We start from the raw sequence: 16869 nt of genomic DNA on the forward strand, positions 1-16869 counted from the left end.
TTGCCTGATAAATGTTTGCTGAATTAATTTAAAAGGATTAATAGTAACATTGACTATTGTTTGAGTACACTAGAATTGCCTCCCCTCCCTGCACATTTGACTATAGATATACAAGTACACTAAGGTGGGATGGTTTGAAAGAAAATGGAAAGACGAGAGGAGACTTGGAAACATGTAGAACGTAGCTTTTTAAAATGTGCTCACTATTGTGTTTTTCTCCTTACCTCCATCTCCCGACATAGGAAACATGGCTCTAAATGCCTTGTGCACTGCAAAATGGGGGTGAGTCGCTCAGCCTCCACTGTGATTGCCTACGCAATGAAGGAGTACGGCTGGAATCTGGACCGGGCCTATGACTACGTGAAGGAGAGGCGAACAGTGACCAAGCCCAACCCCAGCTTCATGAGACAACTGGAAGAGTACCAGGGGATCTTGCTGGCAAGGTGAGTCCTTCAGGGACTTTCTGAGATTTTCCCCCCATTATACTCCCTGGGGCAAGATAAAATTTCCTTCCCTCCAGCCAATTCTCAGCCTAATTTGTATGTGTGATACATTTTGAAAATTGAAACATCTGTCAATCTAGATTTTAAAAAACAAGTACAAGCATTTAAGAATAGTATGGAAGGTCAGGTGTTTAAACTAAAGACATTTAAACTAAAAGGTGGACATACTGTTCTCTTACTTTCTCAAGTAGGTGCTGATTATCATAAACATTTCTCAACATCTTCTAAGGCCAGATACAGCTGCCTTATCAAAATGGATACTTATTGCTCCCAAAGGAATGCTAAGCATAGATGAAGTTCTTAGAAAATATTTTGGCCTGTTCTGTAAAAGAAAATAAAATTTAAGAAGTACGTGGTGCTGTTTTAAGCATCATTTTTTATCAGCGCTTGGTTTCAGTGAGCCTTCTCCAAAATTTTGGTCATGTGACAAGTCAGATTTGGGGTATGAAGGCACTTCCTGGAAATACTCTTTTTCTTTTCCTTTGAAAAATCTTTTAATCTTTTTATATATATGTATATATATGCTTTGCAGAAATGCAGAAAACACAGAGAGAAAAATCATTTATAAATTCAATACCCACAGACAGTAATCAACATTATCTTGCATGTTTCTCCAGGTCTGACTCTTACCCCATATATTGATGGATACTTTCTCACAAAAGCTATTCTTCAGCCTACCTCTTCACCCAATAACTGGTCTTGCTTTTTTTTTTAAACTGCAGCAATGTATATTGAACAGTTACACTGCAGTTAGCCCTCACTTAACCATCCTTTTTCCCCCCAGTTTTACTGAGCTAGAATTGACATAAAGCATTGTATAAATTTAAGATGTCCAATGTGTTGATTTGATGCATTTATATATTGCAAACTGATTATCACCACAGCATTAGCTAACACCTCCATTCCTTCACCTGCTGTTTCTTTTTTCTTGGTGAAAATATTTAGGATCTCTCTTAGCAACATTCAGAAGTATATGATACAGTATTATGAACTATAATCTCCATCTTACATTAGATCCCTTGAACATTTTAATCTTATAACTAGAAGTTTATACCCTTTGACCAACATCTCCCCCATTCTCTACCCCCTAGTAACCCCCACTTTATTCTCTATTTCTCTGAGTATGGCTTTTTTAGATTACACATATAAGTGATACTATTCAGTATTTGTCTTTCTCTGTCTACCCAGTACTAGATCTTGAACATCTTCCTGTATCAACAAGAACTACTCATTTCAGGAATAATTTGGTAATTGGTTATAAAATGAGTAATTATAAGGGGCACCTGGGTGGCTCAGTTGGTTAAGTGACTGCCTTCGGCTCAGGTCATGATCCTGGAGTCCCTGGATCGAGTCCCGCATCGGGCTCCCTGCTCAGCAGGGAGTCTGCTTCTCCCTCTGACCCTCCCCCCTCTCATGCTCTCTGTCTCTCTCATTCTCTCTCTCAAATAAATAAAATCTTTTAAAAAAATGAGTAATTATTTGCTATTTTACCCCACTGGTAGTGAAGGCCACTTTCACCTGCTCTCAAGGAAAGAGATTCACATATTAAACTGGGTTTAAGGGTCAATTTCCCGAGATGCCACATGCTAAAGTTCTGTGGAGTGCTAGATTTTGCTTTAATTTTTCCATGTGTGCATATTCTAGGTGGTTTTGTTCATATGAAGGCACAGCTGCCTAGAAGCAGTTGGGGCTGGTGCCAGAGTTTGACTCCAGTGAGTCTCATGACTTGGTCTTGATGCTTGAATCTGGGCTGTGTTTCCCCTGAACAAAATGTTAAATAGCCTTCCAGCCTATCCAGGCAGAGGGACCACCCTCCCACCCCCGAAGTCTTGTGAAAATGCAGCCCAGCATAGCATTATGGTTTCCACTAAAAAAAACCCCTCCCGTTTACTCAGTACTTGGCATGATTTCATCTGAGCCGTTCTTTTAGGAAGCAGGGAGGATACTCAAGTCTCCTCCACTTAAAAAGAATTTGGAGGTCTTGGGGGCCAGATTTTGATGACATTTTTGGATTAGATCAGAAGGTAGGACAAAGCGGTTCTTTTTGGCACAAGAAAGAGGCATCTGAGGGTTGGATGAAACATAAATATTGTATGTTCCCAGACACACACATGACGGATGTTATGCAGTGTCCTCACGTGACCCATTGAGAGCAAGGATATTATGTGTCCTGCCAATTTCAGTATTTATTCTGGAATCTCAGGCTACTGCAAGCTGTTGGGTTGGGTTTTTTTAGAGGATGTGGTTTTTCTTAGATGTTAAAGGAACTTCAGAAAAATCTTAGATGAGGATAAGAAGGGCAGCATAACCCACAAATCACTCTGCCTCTTCCTTTCCCTTTCGGTTCTATTCTGCTTTCCTGGGCTTGATTCATGGAGGGAGGAGCAAGCCCTGGGGAATGAGAAAACCACAGAATTTGAGTCAGTAGATCTGGTTTCCATCTCTGGTTCATCCTCTTGCTGCAACTTTGAGAAGTTACTTCACAGTTCTGATCCTCGCCTGACCCCATCTGTAATATGAAAATCAAGAGCCCTGTGTCACACTGAAACTAATAATACTAATACTAATTGAATTTAAATAAAAAATTTTTTAAAGAACCCTGTGTCACAGGGTTATTGTAAATAAAAATGTGTATAAATAAATGTACACTACGAGGGCGCCTGGCTGGCTCAGTCAGAGGAGCCTGCATGCACCTCTTGATCCTCCAGGTTGTGAGTTCGAGCACATTGAGGATAGAGATTACTTAAGAAGAAAATCTTAGGGGCGCCTGGGTGGCTCAGATGGTTAAGCATCTGCCCTCTGCTCAGGTCTGGATCCCAGGGTCCTGGGATCGAGTCCCGCATCGGGCTCCCTGCTCAGCGGGGAGCCTGCTTCTCCCTCTCCTTCTCCTGCTCCCCCTGCTTGTGCTCTCTTGCTGTCTCTGTCAAATAAATAAATCTTTAAAAATATATCTTAAAAAACAATGTACAGTATAGACTGGTAAGGGTTATTCTGATGTGGTTCTCATCATCATCTTTCTCCAGGGCTACCCAGAAACACATACATGTATGTGCCATTTATCCTCTCCTCCTTCCTCCAACCACTGCCTTCCACCACCCACAGGCGCACTAACTCCATTAGAAACTAGAATAGGGGGGCGCCTGGGTGGCTCAGTCATTAAACGTCTGCCTTCGGCTCAGGTCATGATCCCGGGGTCCAGGGATCGAGCCCCACATCGGGCTCCCTGCTCCGCGGGAAGCCTGCTTCTCCCTCTCCCACTCCCCCTGCTTGTGTTCCCTCTCTCTCTGTGTCTCTTGCTGTCAAATACATAAAATCTTAAAAAAAGAAACAAGAATAGGAAGTGGTCCTGGAATTTCCTGTACTGTGGTGTTTCCTGGATTTTAAGAACAGAATCTTGTGCTAGGGGTATCACTTAGGCTGCTTTCAAGTAATAGAATACCTCCATCAGTCAGGATCTCAACAAGAAACAGCATACTCGTATTAGGATTATTTGAGGAGGGTTTTATAAAGATGTGGGATTATAGTAGAATCAAGGGACTTGCATCAGCAGAGCTGTTCGGTAATAGCTGTGAGGCCCAAAGAGGGAGGGAGCAGTTACTAGAACCTGGAAGGAGACTCCTGGAGAAAGAGGCACCTTCAGAGAGGAGAAATAACTTTCAGTCAAGGGACACAGCCAGCCTGAAGTGACCCTGTGGGGAGAAAGCTAGGGGAATAAGTGACCTGCCTTTAGCTCCTCCCTCCAGACTGTCTCCTGCCTGCCAGGGCTCCCATGAAACAGTGAATACCCAAACCAGATCAGGCCTCTGCCAGTTAGGAAAAAGAGTGGGAGTGCCTGCCGGGCATACAATCATTAGGGTCTGCAATCTCCAATGTTTTTTTTAAGAAACAGCACTTGTAGGCTGTTGCCAAGCTAGCTGCCAAGTGAACTGGGCCCAGCAGATTCTTGCCCAGCCCTAGAGCGCTACTCCAGGGTCTGCCTGCTTAGAAGAGCAAAAACAGAGAAGCCCCAGACTCCTGGAACTGTCTGAAGCTCTACAGCTTAGGTAACCAGGAGAAGAAAAGTCCTTAAAAAAACCCCACTCATTCTGTCTGCAAAGAAATCCATTTCTTGTGGAGGTACTTAGATCTTATATTCCACATCTTCTGTCAGGAAGCATGTGGTTTTCCCAAAAAGAGCCCTGATCCTAGCATTCTTTAGCCCCTATGGTTGTCTAGAGTGGCACTGGGTACTTAACTTGAGGTCACAGCCCTCTGTTTGAGGGTATTTGCTTGGTGCTTTGATGTCTTGGTAGAAGAGAAGTTTACCAAGGTGATACCAGGCCTCTGTAAGTGGTTTATGAATTGGTTACAGTCTCTTTAATCAGAATGTGAGGCTATGGACCAAACAGTGACCTCCTATCTGAAATGCAAGGGACTTTTTGCATAGTTCAGTATGTCTTTAAGAGGGAAGGCTAATATTTGATATAACCCTTTGGACCTAAAAGGGAGGGTATCATAAAGCCACTGATACTGTGCATATCTAATTTTATTTTTTATCTTTTTATAGCTGGGAGATGGGAGTGAGACAGAAAGAGGGTGTGTGTGTGTGTGTGCGTGCGTGTGTGTGTGTGCGTGCGCGTGTGTGTGCGCGCGTGTGTGCGTGTGTGTGTGTGTGTGCGTGTAAAACCTCCATTAAACTGCCAACAGCCGTGTTTGTTATTCTGTACTCTGATCATGCAGGTATCTGGCAGATTTTTGTTCCATTAGACAAGTTCGGATTTCAGGCATTTGCAAGCTGGACCATGTGTCTGTGATATTAGGTTCCAGTGTATAAGGGGCAGAGAAGAAACACTGGGTGGTAGCCAGGGGAGAGTTCATGCCACATGTCTTCGTAGATGTCGGTTTTGATTCTTTGAAAACCCCGTCACCAGGGCCAGAGGAGGCAGCGGTGTCTGTTACACTCCCCTGCTTTGCTGGTGGAGACACTGAAGTCTAGTTAGCTGGTGCACAGTGGTCAGCCAGCAGGAGGGAACCTGAGAATGAACCCACATCGCAATTGAGGTTCATCGCAATTGAGATTTAAAGGATTTTCTTAATAGCTTTTCAGTGAAATAATTTTCAAGCATTTAGGAACCGTGGACAAAACATAGAGAATGCTCAATTGTTGCTTTTTCTTTCTTGTCCTTTCTACAAGCTGTCCTAAGAGGTAACCATAAACAGTCTAATTTTACTATAACCTGATACTCCCATTTTTAGCAGTGTTTTCCTCTATGTAACTTTCTCAAACAAAGTTGGTATTTTACCAAACATGTAACAAGAAGAAAGAAAGCAAATAGGAGGCAAGAGAATGGGATATCATGTGTATCCTGTCATTTAGATTTCCTTCTTGTTCATTTATGAAGTAAATTAGCCAAATTCAGGTCCGAGGTCACTCAAGGGAGAAAAGAACCTGAGACTTCTTTGCATCATCCAGGCCACAAACCAACTCTGAAGTTCTTTTTGGCAACTTGTTTACTTGATGCCTACCTGAAATAGGTGGAGGGAGTCAGTTGAATTGAAACATTAACAGTTTAAAATAATAAATATGATCCTGTGTCTTACATCTATCCCTACCAGTGATAGAGCATCAGAATAAACAGACCTGGGAAAAAACTGTACTGGAAAATAGTTTGGTGTTACTGAGTAAAACTGACGGTGAACATATACCCTGTGACCCACCTTTTCCGCTCCTGTATATAACATCTTTTAGAAACCAAAATATGCACCAAGTGCAAGAATGTCCGTGGTAGTGCTGTTCATACTAGCCAAAACTGTTCATCAACAGGATGGGTAAATAAACTGGTATGTTCATCATCCTCCTTGAAATTACAGCTGCACACATTGATGAATCTTAAAAACAGTGTAGGCAAAAGGCAGTTGTAGAAGAATATATACATAGAGTATGATTTCATTTATGTAAGTTCACAACATGCAAAACTAAGCAGTATATTAAGAACAAACAAAACATGATGACATTATAAAGAAAGAGGATGATAAGCACAAAATTCAGGACAGAGTTTACTAAAACCTCTGAGGTGAGAGGAGGAAGGGAGGAGCAGGAAGGGGTACCTGGAGTGGCAGTGCTTTGAAGGCCATGGTAATGAGTCTCTTGATTCTATCAAAGCGCTGCCTACCACCCTCCCTGCAGGCCCTACTGCAAAAATGAAAAAGGTAGCGGAATCAGACCTATCTTTGGATTGAGATTCTTCTTTCTGCTTTACAAGTAGTGATCAGTTTAATTCCAGAGCCCTGGCCTAATATTTTCTGATGATTATCTCCCCCAGAAAGAGAAGGAAATCCCTGCTGGGCAAGGCAGCTGTAATGTCAGCCACTTCCTCTGAAACATACACTGTTGATACCTATTAGCATAATTTCAGTCTCATTCCCTCCTGATTGATCAGTGATTTGCAGGCACTTTTTTAAAAAATCATCCTTTAGGGGGTGCCTGGGTGGCTCAGTCGTTAAGCGGCTGCCCTCGCTTCAGGTCATGTCCCTGGGTCCTGGGATTGAGCCCCGCATCGGGCTCCCTGCTCAGCGGGAAGCCTGCTTCTCCCTCTCCCACTCCCCCTGCTTGTGTTCCGTCTCTCGCTGTCTCTCTCACTCTGTCAAATAAATAAATAAAAACTTTTTAAAAATCATGCTTTGGAAGGTTCTTGGGATCATGAAAAATCCCATCTGCCTGTTGACTGGTAAGGTAAGCTGTTCTTTTATATTATTAGAAAGGTGAGAATAGCTACTCCCTGAGATGTCTTCCCAATCACTTGCATCCCAGGAATTGCCCTCCCATGGTGGCTGAGAGGAGTTGGTGCAGGTTTGAACATCCTCATGATAGGTGAGGGTTAGAAATTGGAGAACACAGCCATATGTAGGTCAGGAAACAAGAGTATCTAGATGTAGAAGAAACTTTAAAGGGAAGCACATGGCCTGGGTTGATCACTGGGTACAGTTCAGGCCCCACCTATCCAACCATTCAGTTTGCCCCACCCCACAGTCACTCTCTTGTTTGGGATGTGTGATATGTTGTCTCCTCCTAGGGGTGGCTGGAGTTCATGCAGCTTGGAAAAGGTGAAAACCCTACCTTCCTTCCAGCTATTGATTATAGCCTGTCTTCATAAACAGAATGACCTGTTCCCTACCCGGAAAACCACCCTTCTGCGGTGCAGGCCTGAGTCAGAGAGAGTCCCACCCAAGCAGCAGACAGACAGGGGGAGCTGAGAGCAGGTGCAGAGTTGAGAACAAACAGGGGTTCACATCAGTGCAGGCGCATGACTAGGCAGAGATTCATAGGCAGGCGTGGCCCTGAGCCTGCGGCAAATTGTCTTGGGCTATTTCCCATTACACTCTGCAGTTAGGTAACTCTTCACCAACTTTGAAGTCGTGGAAACCACACCCCTAAATGCCATATCTAGGGACCTGTTTCCTGGGCAGGTGATCCTGACCAACCACAGGGCTACCTTTTTCTTTTAGGCTAGGGCTTTGGGAACTGTGCTCCCTTGTTAGTATGGTTTGAAATGAAATCTCATCCTATCAGAACTTCTCTACAGGGGCGCCTGGGTGGCTCAGTTGGTTAAGTGTCTGCCTTCAGCTCAGGTCATGATCTCAGAGTCCTGGGATCAAGCCCTACATGGGGCTCCCTGCTCAGCGGGAGAGTCTGGTTCTCCCTCTCCCTTTGCCTCTCCTCGTGTGCTCTCTCTCTCTCTCTCTCGCTCACTCTCTTTCTCAAATAAATAAATAAAATTTAAAAAAACTTCCCTCCATAAAATAGGCCAAAGGATGGATATAGGTGTGTGATCTTCTTTGGGCCACCTGCTTTTCCAGGTGTCCCCTTAGCTTGAAAGTTTTATTGAAAGATCCTTATGAAAGAAGCCCTGTATTTTATGCATATAAACCTTTTTCTGTGGATTTACTAGCCTCATCTTTGCTTTCTAATTCAAGAAAGATTACCACCCTCCTCACATTACTACTTCATAATTAATCCTGTATCAGCTCTTTATCCCAATTATAAGAACTTGTAGTGGGCTCCAATAGAGTATTTCTCTTTGTACTGCCTAGATGCTGTTTTGTTTTAGTACCTACCCCCCCCCGGTTATTAATGTTAAACATGCTCATTATTTTTAAATTTTAAAACTTATACAAATATAGAGTGTTGGAAGTAAAGCCCTCCCTGAAAGTATTCTGCCTTTCTTGAAAGGAACCCTGTTACCAGTTTGATGATGTTCCTTCGGGTCTTTTCCTATACTTCTTCTAACATGGGAACTGACCATTCCAAATGTGGTCAGCATGCTTTTTCACTTAATTGTATACCTTGGACAGCATTCCATTAAAACGCCTGTTTTTAATAGCTTCATGAATGGCATGTAGGTATATGGACTGTAATTTAAATAAATCTTTTTTTTTGGTGTCTGATCCTTTAGTACCACTGTATTATATAATAAACATCCTTATATCTCTATCTTTGTGCACTTATAGTAGTATTTCTCTAGAAGAATTGCTGGTTTAAGGGTTAAATTTTGAGAGCTGTTGTCAGATTTCACTCTCAGAATTTCTACAGTTCAGGGGCACCTGAGTGGCTCAGTTGGTTAAGCATCTGCCTTCGGCTCAGGTCATGATCCCAGGTCCTGGGATCAAGCCCCACATCGGGCTCCCTGCTCAGTGAGGAGCCTGCTTCTCCCTCTCTCCCCTGCCCGTGCTCTCTCTCTCACTCTCTCTCTCTCTCTCTCAAATAAATGAATAAAATCTTTAAAAAAAAAAAAAAAGAATTTCTACAATTCACATTCCTACCAACTATATGTGAGAGGACTTGTTTGGCCATGCCATCATCAACACTAGCTGCTAGCAACCATTTTAAGCCTTGTCAGTCTGATAGGTAAAAAAATCAGATATCATATTCGTTTTTATTATTGTTGTTTTGCTTTGTTTTTGTTTTTTGCTATTAGTTAAATTGAGCATCTTTTTTTTTTAAGATTTTATTTATTTGACAGAGAGAGACACAGCGAGAGAGGGAACACAAGCAGGGGAAGTGGGAGAGGGAGAAGCAGGCTTCCAGCGGAGCAGGGAGCCCAATGCGGGGCTCGATCCCAGGACCCTGGGATCATGACCTGAGCTGAAGTCAGACGCTTAATGACTAAGCCTCCCAGTCGCCCCAAATTGAGCCTCTTTACAAATGTTTATTGCCTACTTCTTCCATTGGGTATTAAATACAAAGCATTTGCAGGTTAATATTTAAATTTATCTGGGAGCAGTTTCCTGGGAGGGTGTTGATTGATTTCACAAACCAGAGTAAGGCATTTCCTGTGTATGTCCTCCACAGCAAACAGCGGCATAACAAGCTCTGGAGATCTCACTCAGATAGCGACCTCTCAGACCACCATGAACCCATCTGCAAACCAGGGCTAGAACTCAACAAGAAGGAGATCACCACCTCAGCAGACCAGATTGCCGAGGTGAAGACCATGGAGAATCACCCACCCATACCTCCCGTCTTTGTGGAACATGTCGTCCCACAAGATGAAAATCAGAAGGGCCTGTGTACCAAAGAAAGAATGATCTGCTTGGAGTTTACTTCTAGGGAATTTCATGCCGGACAGATTGAAGATGAATTAAATCTAAATGACATCAATGGATGCTCATCAGGGTGTTGTCTCAGTGAATCAAAATTCCCTCTTGACAACTGCCATGCATCCAAAGCCTTAATCCAACCTGGACAGGCCCCAGAAATTGCCAACAAGTTCCCAGACTTAACAGTGGAAGATTTGGAGACAGATGCTCTGAAAGCAGATGTGAACGTCCACTTACTGCCTTTGGAAGAGTTAACATCTCGCCTGAAAGACATTCCCATGTCCCCTGATCCTGAATCACCAAGCCCCCAACCTAGTTGCCAGGCTGAAGTCTCAGATTTCAGTACAGATCGCATTGATTTTTTTAGCGCCCTAGAAAAGTTTGTAGAGCTTTCCCAAGAAACCCGGTCCCGATCTTTTTCCCACTCAAGGATGGAAGAACTGGGCGGAGGAAGGAGTGAGAGCTGTCGACTCTCAGTGGTAGAAGTAGCCCCTTCCGAAGGGACCGCTGATGACCAGAGAAGCAGCTCTTTGAGTAATACTCCCCATGCATCTGAAGAATCTTCAATAGATGAGGAACAGTCAAAGGTAAAAAGTATCTTTATAGTAAGTAGTTCTCTACCTAATGAAGTTCTTTTGGAAGACAAAATATTTGGGATTCTGCTGTGTTCGTTTTACTTTTAATGTTGCTAAAGATTTAGGAAGGCGGTATGGGAGAGACAGCGTAGCTGAGACTTTCCTTGAAAACTTAAGGCTTAAAATTTTTTTAAACCCATTGCCTTTTGAGGAATTTATCTTTCCAAGCTTTTGGTGTCTTTGGAAGCACTTTGGAGAGGGAATGGGGATGGTGGGTAGCCAAAACAAATCTCCTGCCTGAACAAGGAGAGGCCCCCTCCCTGGACCTCTGCAGTTCAAATCAAATCTCACCAATAATGAAGTGCCTGGGACTGACATGCTGCCTGAGTAAGACCTGTGTCTCTCTGAGGAGATGGATTTGTTTGGGAAATACTGTCTCAGAAAATTCAAAGACTAGACAATGTGTAAATAGTTGTTAGAGTAGCAGCGCATGCTGAGTTCTTGCTATTAATAATGTTTCTCGATTGGTCCTTATCTCAGACCCTGTGGTATCCAAGATTTGAGGGATAGTTTTGGGAAATGATTGAGAACAGACAGACCCTGAAGATTCTTCTCTGTGGCATATGAGCTCATAGGAGCCCTTTCAGACCAGGGAAAGAACTACTGTGTATCAATTCTAAGACTCACTCTTATTCTCATTTTGACACTTCTGAAATTGGGATGCATCTTAAAAACAATGGTATCTTAGATCAGTATAATAAAGTAGTTGTGAAGTAAATGGTGACAGATTTACTCTCACATATCAAACTTCACTTAATGATTTCGGTGGAGGTAACTACATTTTTGACATCTCCTGATAGCTGTCTACTTATATTTACCACCTTGTCCATGACTTATCTTTTCTGTCTCTTTACCCCAGGGCAGTCATTGCCTCTGCTTCTGTCTTCTCTCCCCAGAGGTTATGCCTCTGCTTCATTTTTACTGGGAAATGAGAATGCTTGAGCTCTCCTTTGGACCAGTGGGCGTAGCAGCTCTGACAGAAATAGCTTTTCTGCAAAGCCCCCCGTCATATGAGCACTCTCTCCACAGCCTGTGCACTGGGCCTGCTGTGGCTTCTCTCCCTGTCTCGGCTAGTTTACCTCTGCCTAACATCCCAGCAGATTTCTCCCAAAGGTGTGCCTGACCTTGTTGGTTTGTGCTAGCTCTGACTTTCTTTTGAAGGAGAAAGATCAGAACAATTCCTAGGGAAATGTTATACTTTGAAGGCTTATAAAAATGTTAAAGTAGGGGCGCCTGGGTGGCTCAGTCAGGTAAGCATCTGCCTTGGGCTCAGGTCATGATCTCAGGGTCCTGGGATCCAGCCCCACATTGGGCTCCCTCTCTCCCCCTCATCCCCTCCCCTCTGCTCATGTTCTCTCTCTCAAAATAAAGTAAAATATAAATAAATAAATAAATAAACTGTTAAAGCAGATTGATGGTTGTTACGATCCACTTTAAGAGATGTCTAAGCCATTTTCAGCTTTTGAAATTCATTTTTTTTAACAATAGGACCTGATTTTATATTGGCTAATTTTCTTTTGCCTCGATCTAAATCCATCCAAATTTATAACTGGTAGAACAGTAATATATCAGAGTCACAGTTTCTAAGTTTGCTTAGGCATGTGGCTCCATAAGCCAAGTAAACCTTTCCCAGAAGGAGCCATGCAAAACTTGGAAATTGTGTGACCAGGTACAGAGTGCCCTCACATGCTGGAATGCTATTGCCAAGAGATTCCAAGAGTGGAAGGGTAAGGACGAAAGCGGGCAGGACAGAGGAGAGAAGAGGGCAGTGAGTCTCCAAATCAGACATCAGATGATAACCTCATTCATCTTACCCTAACACTGGGCATATTGAAGGTGGTCACTGAGCCCTTGAATGGAACTCTTCCCCTTGAACTAGGTTAGAATCAACAGAATCAAACTGGAAGTTGATAGGCCAGAGACGAAAAATCTCATCTACCCCAGTACGGCCTAAATCCTGAAGGCTAATGGTCTTAGGAAAGTAAGGATTGGGGCACCTGGGTGGCTCAGTTGGTTGGGCGTCTGCCTTTGGCTCAGGTCATGATCCCAGGGTCCTGGGATCGAGTCCTGCATCAGGCTCCTTGCTCAGCGAGAAATCTGCTTCTCCCTCTGCCCTTCCCCCTCCCCCTGCTCCTGTGCTTGCTTGCTCTATATCTCTCTCTCTCTCTCAAATTCTTCAAAAAAAAGAAAAGATTATAGAAGCCTCCAAGGCTAACCGCTATTCATTTTTGAAGCAAGATACTGGGTTGGAATTCTGTTTAAATAAACAGAACAGGGCACCTGGGTGGCTCAGATGGTTGGGTGTCTGCCTTTGGCTCAGGTCATGATCCCAGGGTCCTGGGATCGAGTCCCGCATCGGGCTCCCTGCTCCTTGGGAGCCTGCTTCTCCCTCTGCCTCTCTCTCTCTCTCTCTGTCTCTCATGAATAAATAAAATCTTTAAAAAAAATAAAAAATAAACAGAACAAAAGTTTAGTAGACAGTGATACAAGCTGTAACAAATTTTGTATCTCTTCCTTTGATGAATCTGTTTTGGGTTTTTTTTTCCTTGTATGACAAAACAGTTGGCCAGAGGACAGTCCCAGGCAGAGGACAGTCCCAGGCACTCCATGATTTGTGTCCTCATAGCCGAAAGGTTCCCCTGGATTAGAAGATTACTAAGCAAAACATCTGGCATTTTTAATTAGACTATGATTTGCCATAACCATCTCACTGTTTTCTCCCTAGGCAATCTTAGAACTGGTCAGCCCAGACATCTTCATGCAGTCTCACTCAGAAAATGCAATTTCAGTCAAAGAAATCGTTACTGAGATTGAATCCATCAGTCAAGGAGTCGGACAGATTCAACTGAAAGGAGACATCTTATCTAACCCATGTCATACACCAAAGAAGCACACCATCCATGAGCTGCCCCTTGAGAGGGCTCAGGCCCTGGAGAACAAACCTGGAAATCTGGAGCAGAGTGAGGGTTCCTCCACAGCCCAGCCTGAACTAGCCAAAGACTCAGGGAAGTGGGACCTAGAAGGCTGCTTAACTATACACTCATCCACCACAGAGTTGGAAGAAGAGGAACCAGCTGAGGAGGAACAAGAGCTCTGGGGCCCAGGAATGCACCCAGGTGCCAAGTGGTACCCTGGGTCCGTGAGGCGAGCTACCTTGGAGTTTGAAGAGCGCTTGCGACAGGAGCAGGAGCACCATGGTGCTGCCCCTGGTTGTACCTCATTGTCCATTCGCAAGAATTCCAAGAATGATTCTGCTGTGGCAGACCTAGCACCAAAAGGAAAGAGTGATGAAGCTACCCTTGAACATTCTTTTGTCCCTAAGGAACCAGAGATTAGCAAGGGCAAAGGGAAGTGCAGTGGGTCCAAAGCTGGCTCCCTACCCCATTCTGAGCAAGATGTCATTGTTCCAGCACCTGAGCTGCTGGAGTTTCAGGAGCGCCCAGGGTCGGATACTAGTACAAAGCAGGGAGGAGTCCAGAAGGAGCAGAGGACTGTGGTTTCATGCCAGGGATCTGAGACACAAGCAGGCCCTCTTTCCCTTCCCAAAAAGGTGGAAATCATTGAGTATACCCGCACAGTTACATCCCCCGACCACCCTGGGCCAGGGAGTGGAAGAGCCACGAGCAAAAAGAGTGGGGAGCAAGGACCGCAGAAAGTGAAAGTGGAGGACTCCATCCCCGTCCTCTGTGCCCTGGATGAAAATCTGAACAGGACTCTCGGCCCCGCCCCGGCTCACCCCAACGTGCTACCTCTGCCTCTTTCTTCCCCTCCTGAGCACAACAGTCCCGCCAACCTGACCTCCACCCTGAGCAGCCCTGAAGCCTGGGACGACAGCCTGTTGACAGCCCCGGAGACAGGAGGGCCTTTTGTCAGTCACACAACCCACGTCCCATCTGCCAGCTTGGGTTCCGCATATCCGCAGACTGTAGTTCACCTCGAAGGCTTCAGAGAGCAGAGCAGCACCACAGACAATGAGCCCTCTTCAGAGCAGGAGAGCTGGGAAGAAAGTCAGGAGGGCCCCTTTTCCAGTGGCAATGAAGTACCGTCCAAGGACCCCCAGTTAACTAGTGAAGACCTAAGCCAACTCATTGACAATATTGGGGAGTTACAAGAAAAACTGGACCCATTACCTGTAGCCTGTCACCTCCCACATAGCTCTAGTAGTGACAATATAAAGGGTCTCAGCCATAGCCCCAGCGTGGTGAAGGAGCGCACTAAAGAAATCGAGTCCCGAGCGATTTGCCAGGGAGGGCTCACCAAACCATCCCAAATGAGGCATTCGGCTGTGCTTGCCAAGTTAGGTTACTTGGACCTCTGTAAAGACTGTTTATCGGAGAGAGAGCCTGTCTCCTCTGATACCCCTCATCTCAAACTGCTTCAGCCCTTCATCAGAACAGACTCAGGCATGCATGCCATGGAGGCCCAGGAGCCTTCAGAAAACCCAGATGCCCCCCAGAACCTAGAGCCCACCAAGTATTTTATAGAGCAACTCAAAACAACAGAGTGTATCGCGCAGAGCAAGCCAGTGGAGAAGCCCATCGTACAGTATGCCAAAGAATTTGGTTACAGTCAGCAGTGTTTGCTCCCCAGGGCAGGACCTGAATTGACTAATTCTGAAGGAGGCCTTCCTTTGCCACAACCCCAGGGACTGCAGTGTGCAGGCCCAGCTCCAGGGCTGGCTGTGACGCCCCGTCAGCCACACGGCAGAACTCACCCCCTTAGGAGACTGAAAAAAGCAAATGATAAAAAACGGACAACCAACCCCTTCTATAATACCATGTGATTCTGAGCCTACACGTGTGACTTTCTGAGAGAAATGTTTGTAAAAGGGGCAGGTGTAATATGTAAGGAACATGCACTTTATTGGTTAATTTTATAATATTTTGGTCATTTTACTGTTCCTGGCGCATGCGGGGTTTGGGGTTTTTTTTTTTTTTTCCTCTGTGTATGTGTGTGTGAGAGAGAGAGATTGATTTGGACAGCAAGACCATTTTAGCATTTTTTATTTTTAGAAAATTCAAACCTCAAAAATACTCATTTTCAAAGAGCACCTTTATCAAAGGCAAATTGCTGTTTTTCAGTCAGCTCCCACCTGCTCCTCATTTGCCCTCTGAGAAAAAGGCTGGAAATCGGAAATGCCCCCCTGGGCCTGTGTGGTGATGGTTTGGGCTTCAGACCTGATGCATGGGATGGGGCTGAAGAGCAGCCGCAAGTGTGCGTGCTCTCAGCCTTGGGCCCTGGCCCACTGAGAGTTCCCAAAGTGGGCAGGTTCTGCTTTGCTTTCAAAGGGCGGTCTTCCAGAAGCCAATTCTTCTGGATTCCTGAGTCTGTCATTATTAAAAGGCATGATACTGGCTGGCCTTGTAAACTTACCAAGCAGATAGTTCCCCCCCCAGGCACATAATTTTTAAATTAAAAGCAAACCCCAAATGAAATCTAATAAGAGATCTGTGTAGAGGAAAGCATATGAGGAGGAGGAGGAGGCGAAGTCTGCGGAGGCTGTGGCCCAGTATCTTCCGGGTCAGTGGGCTCCACATAGGTGGTCATCCTGGCCCTCCCTGCCAGGAAGTGGGCTCTGCAACATCCTTTCAGTTAAAACAGAATAGGGACAAGTTTGAAAAACAGCAATTGAAAGTCAGTGTGTTCTTGTAAAATGGATACATACGTAGGGTTTTAACACTTCCATTACTTGAATAATTCTGTGGGCCTTCTGAGTTTAATGGCCGTATCTTTTTCCAATTTACTTTCCTCCCTCATGCTGTTTCTCCCAGTGCTGCCCTTTTTTTAAATTCCATAGATGATATTTGAATTGTTACATTACTTACGTATAACCTCCGTTGAACGCAAAGTTTTCTTATCGATGTTAACACTTGACATGGGATTTTTTTTTCTTCTCCTGGAAGATTTGTCATACACAGTATTTATGTACATAATGTCACTTTCTTACAGTGTTTTGTTGATGTCGTCTTAGGATCTTTTTGATTTAATCTTTTTAAGAAGGAGTAAAGCTGCAACTGGAGAAAACACACAGACACCACAGAAATAAAACTGATAATTGCTGGTAGGAATCTGCAGAGTATATTGATGGTGGTTTTGTTTAAATGGGGACTTCTGATCGCCATCCCCTGCCAAATTATGTGTTAGTAACTTCTTTC

General features: G+C 44.3%; 1 protein-coding gene across 5 annotated transcripts in view; it reads left to right on the forward strand.

Moving 5' to 3' along the window:
• Positions 1–16869, forward strand: part of SSH2 (slingshot protein phosphatase 2) — a 242734-nt gene that overhangs the window by 222271 nt on the left and 3594 nt on the right. For all 5 annotated transcript variants that reach the window (XM_025851382.2, XM_025851385.2, XM_073879337.1 and 2 more), the window contains 3 exons: positions 243–443; positions 9832–10666; positions 13440–16869. The exon at positions 13440–16869 is cut by the window's right edge and continues 3594 nt beyond it. In XM_025851382.2, coding sequence (XP_025707167.1) covers positions 243–443; positions 9832–10666; positions 13440–15497 — 3094 coding nt within the window. In that variant the 3' untranslated portion in view covers positions 15498–16869. The remainder of the gene's footprint in view (positions 1–242; positions 444–9831; positions 10667–13439) is intronic.

The sequence above is a fragment of the Callorhinus ursinus genome, unplaced genomic scaffold (assembly GCF_003265705.2).
Source record: "Callorhinus ursinus isolate GAN/ISIS: 27379988/994484 unplaced genomic scaffold, GSC_fseal_2.0 scaffold34, whole genome shotgun sequence".
Taxonomy (NCBI): Eukaryota; Metazoa; Chordata; class Mammalia; order Carnivora; family Otariidae; genus Callorhinus; species Callorhinus ursinus.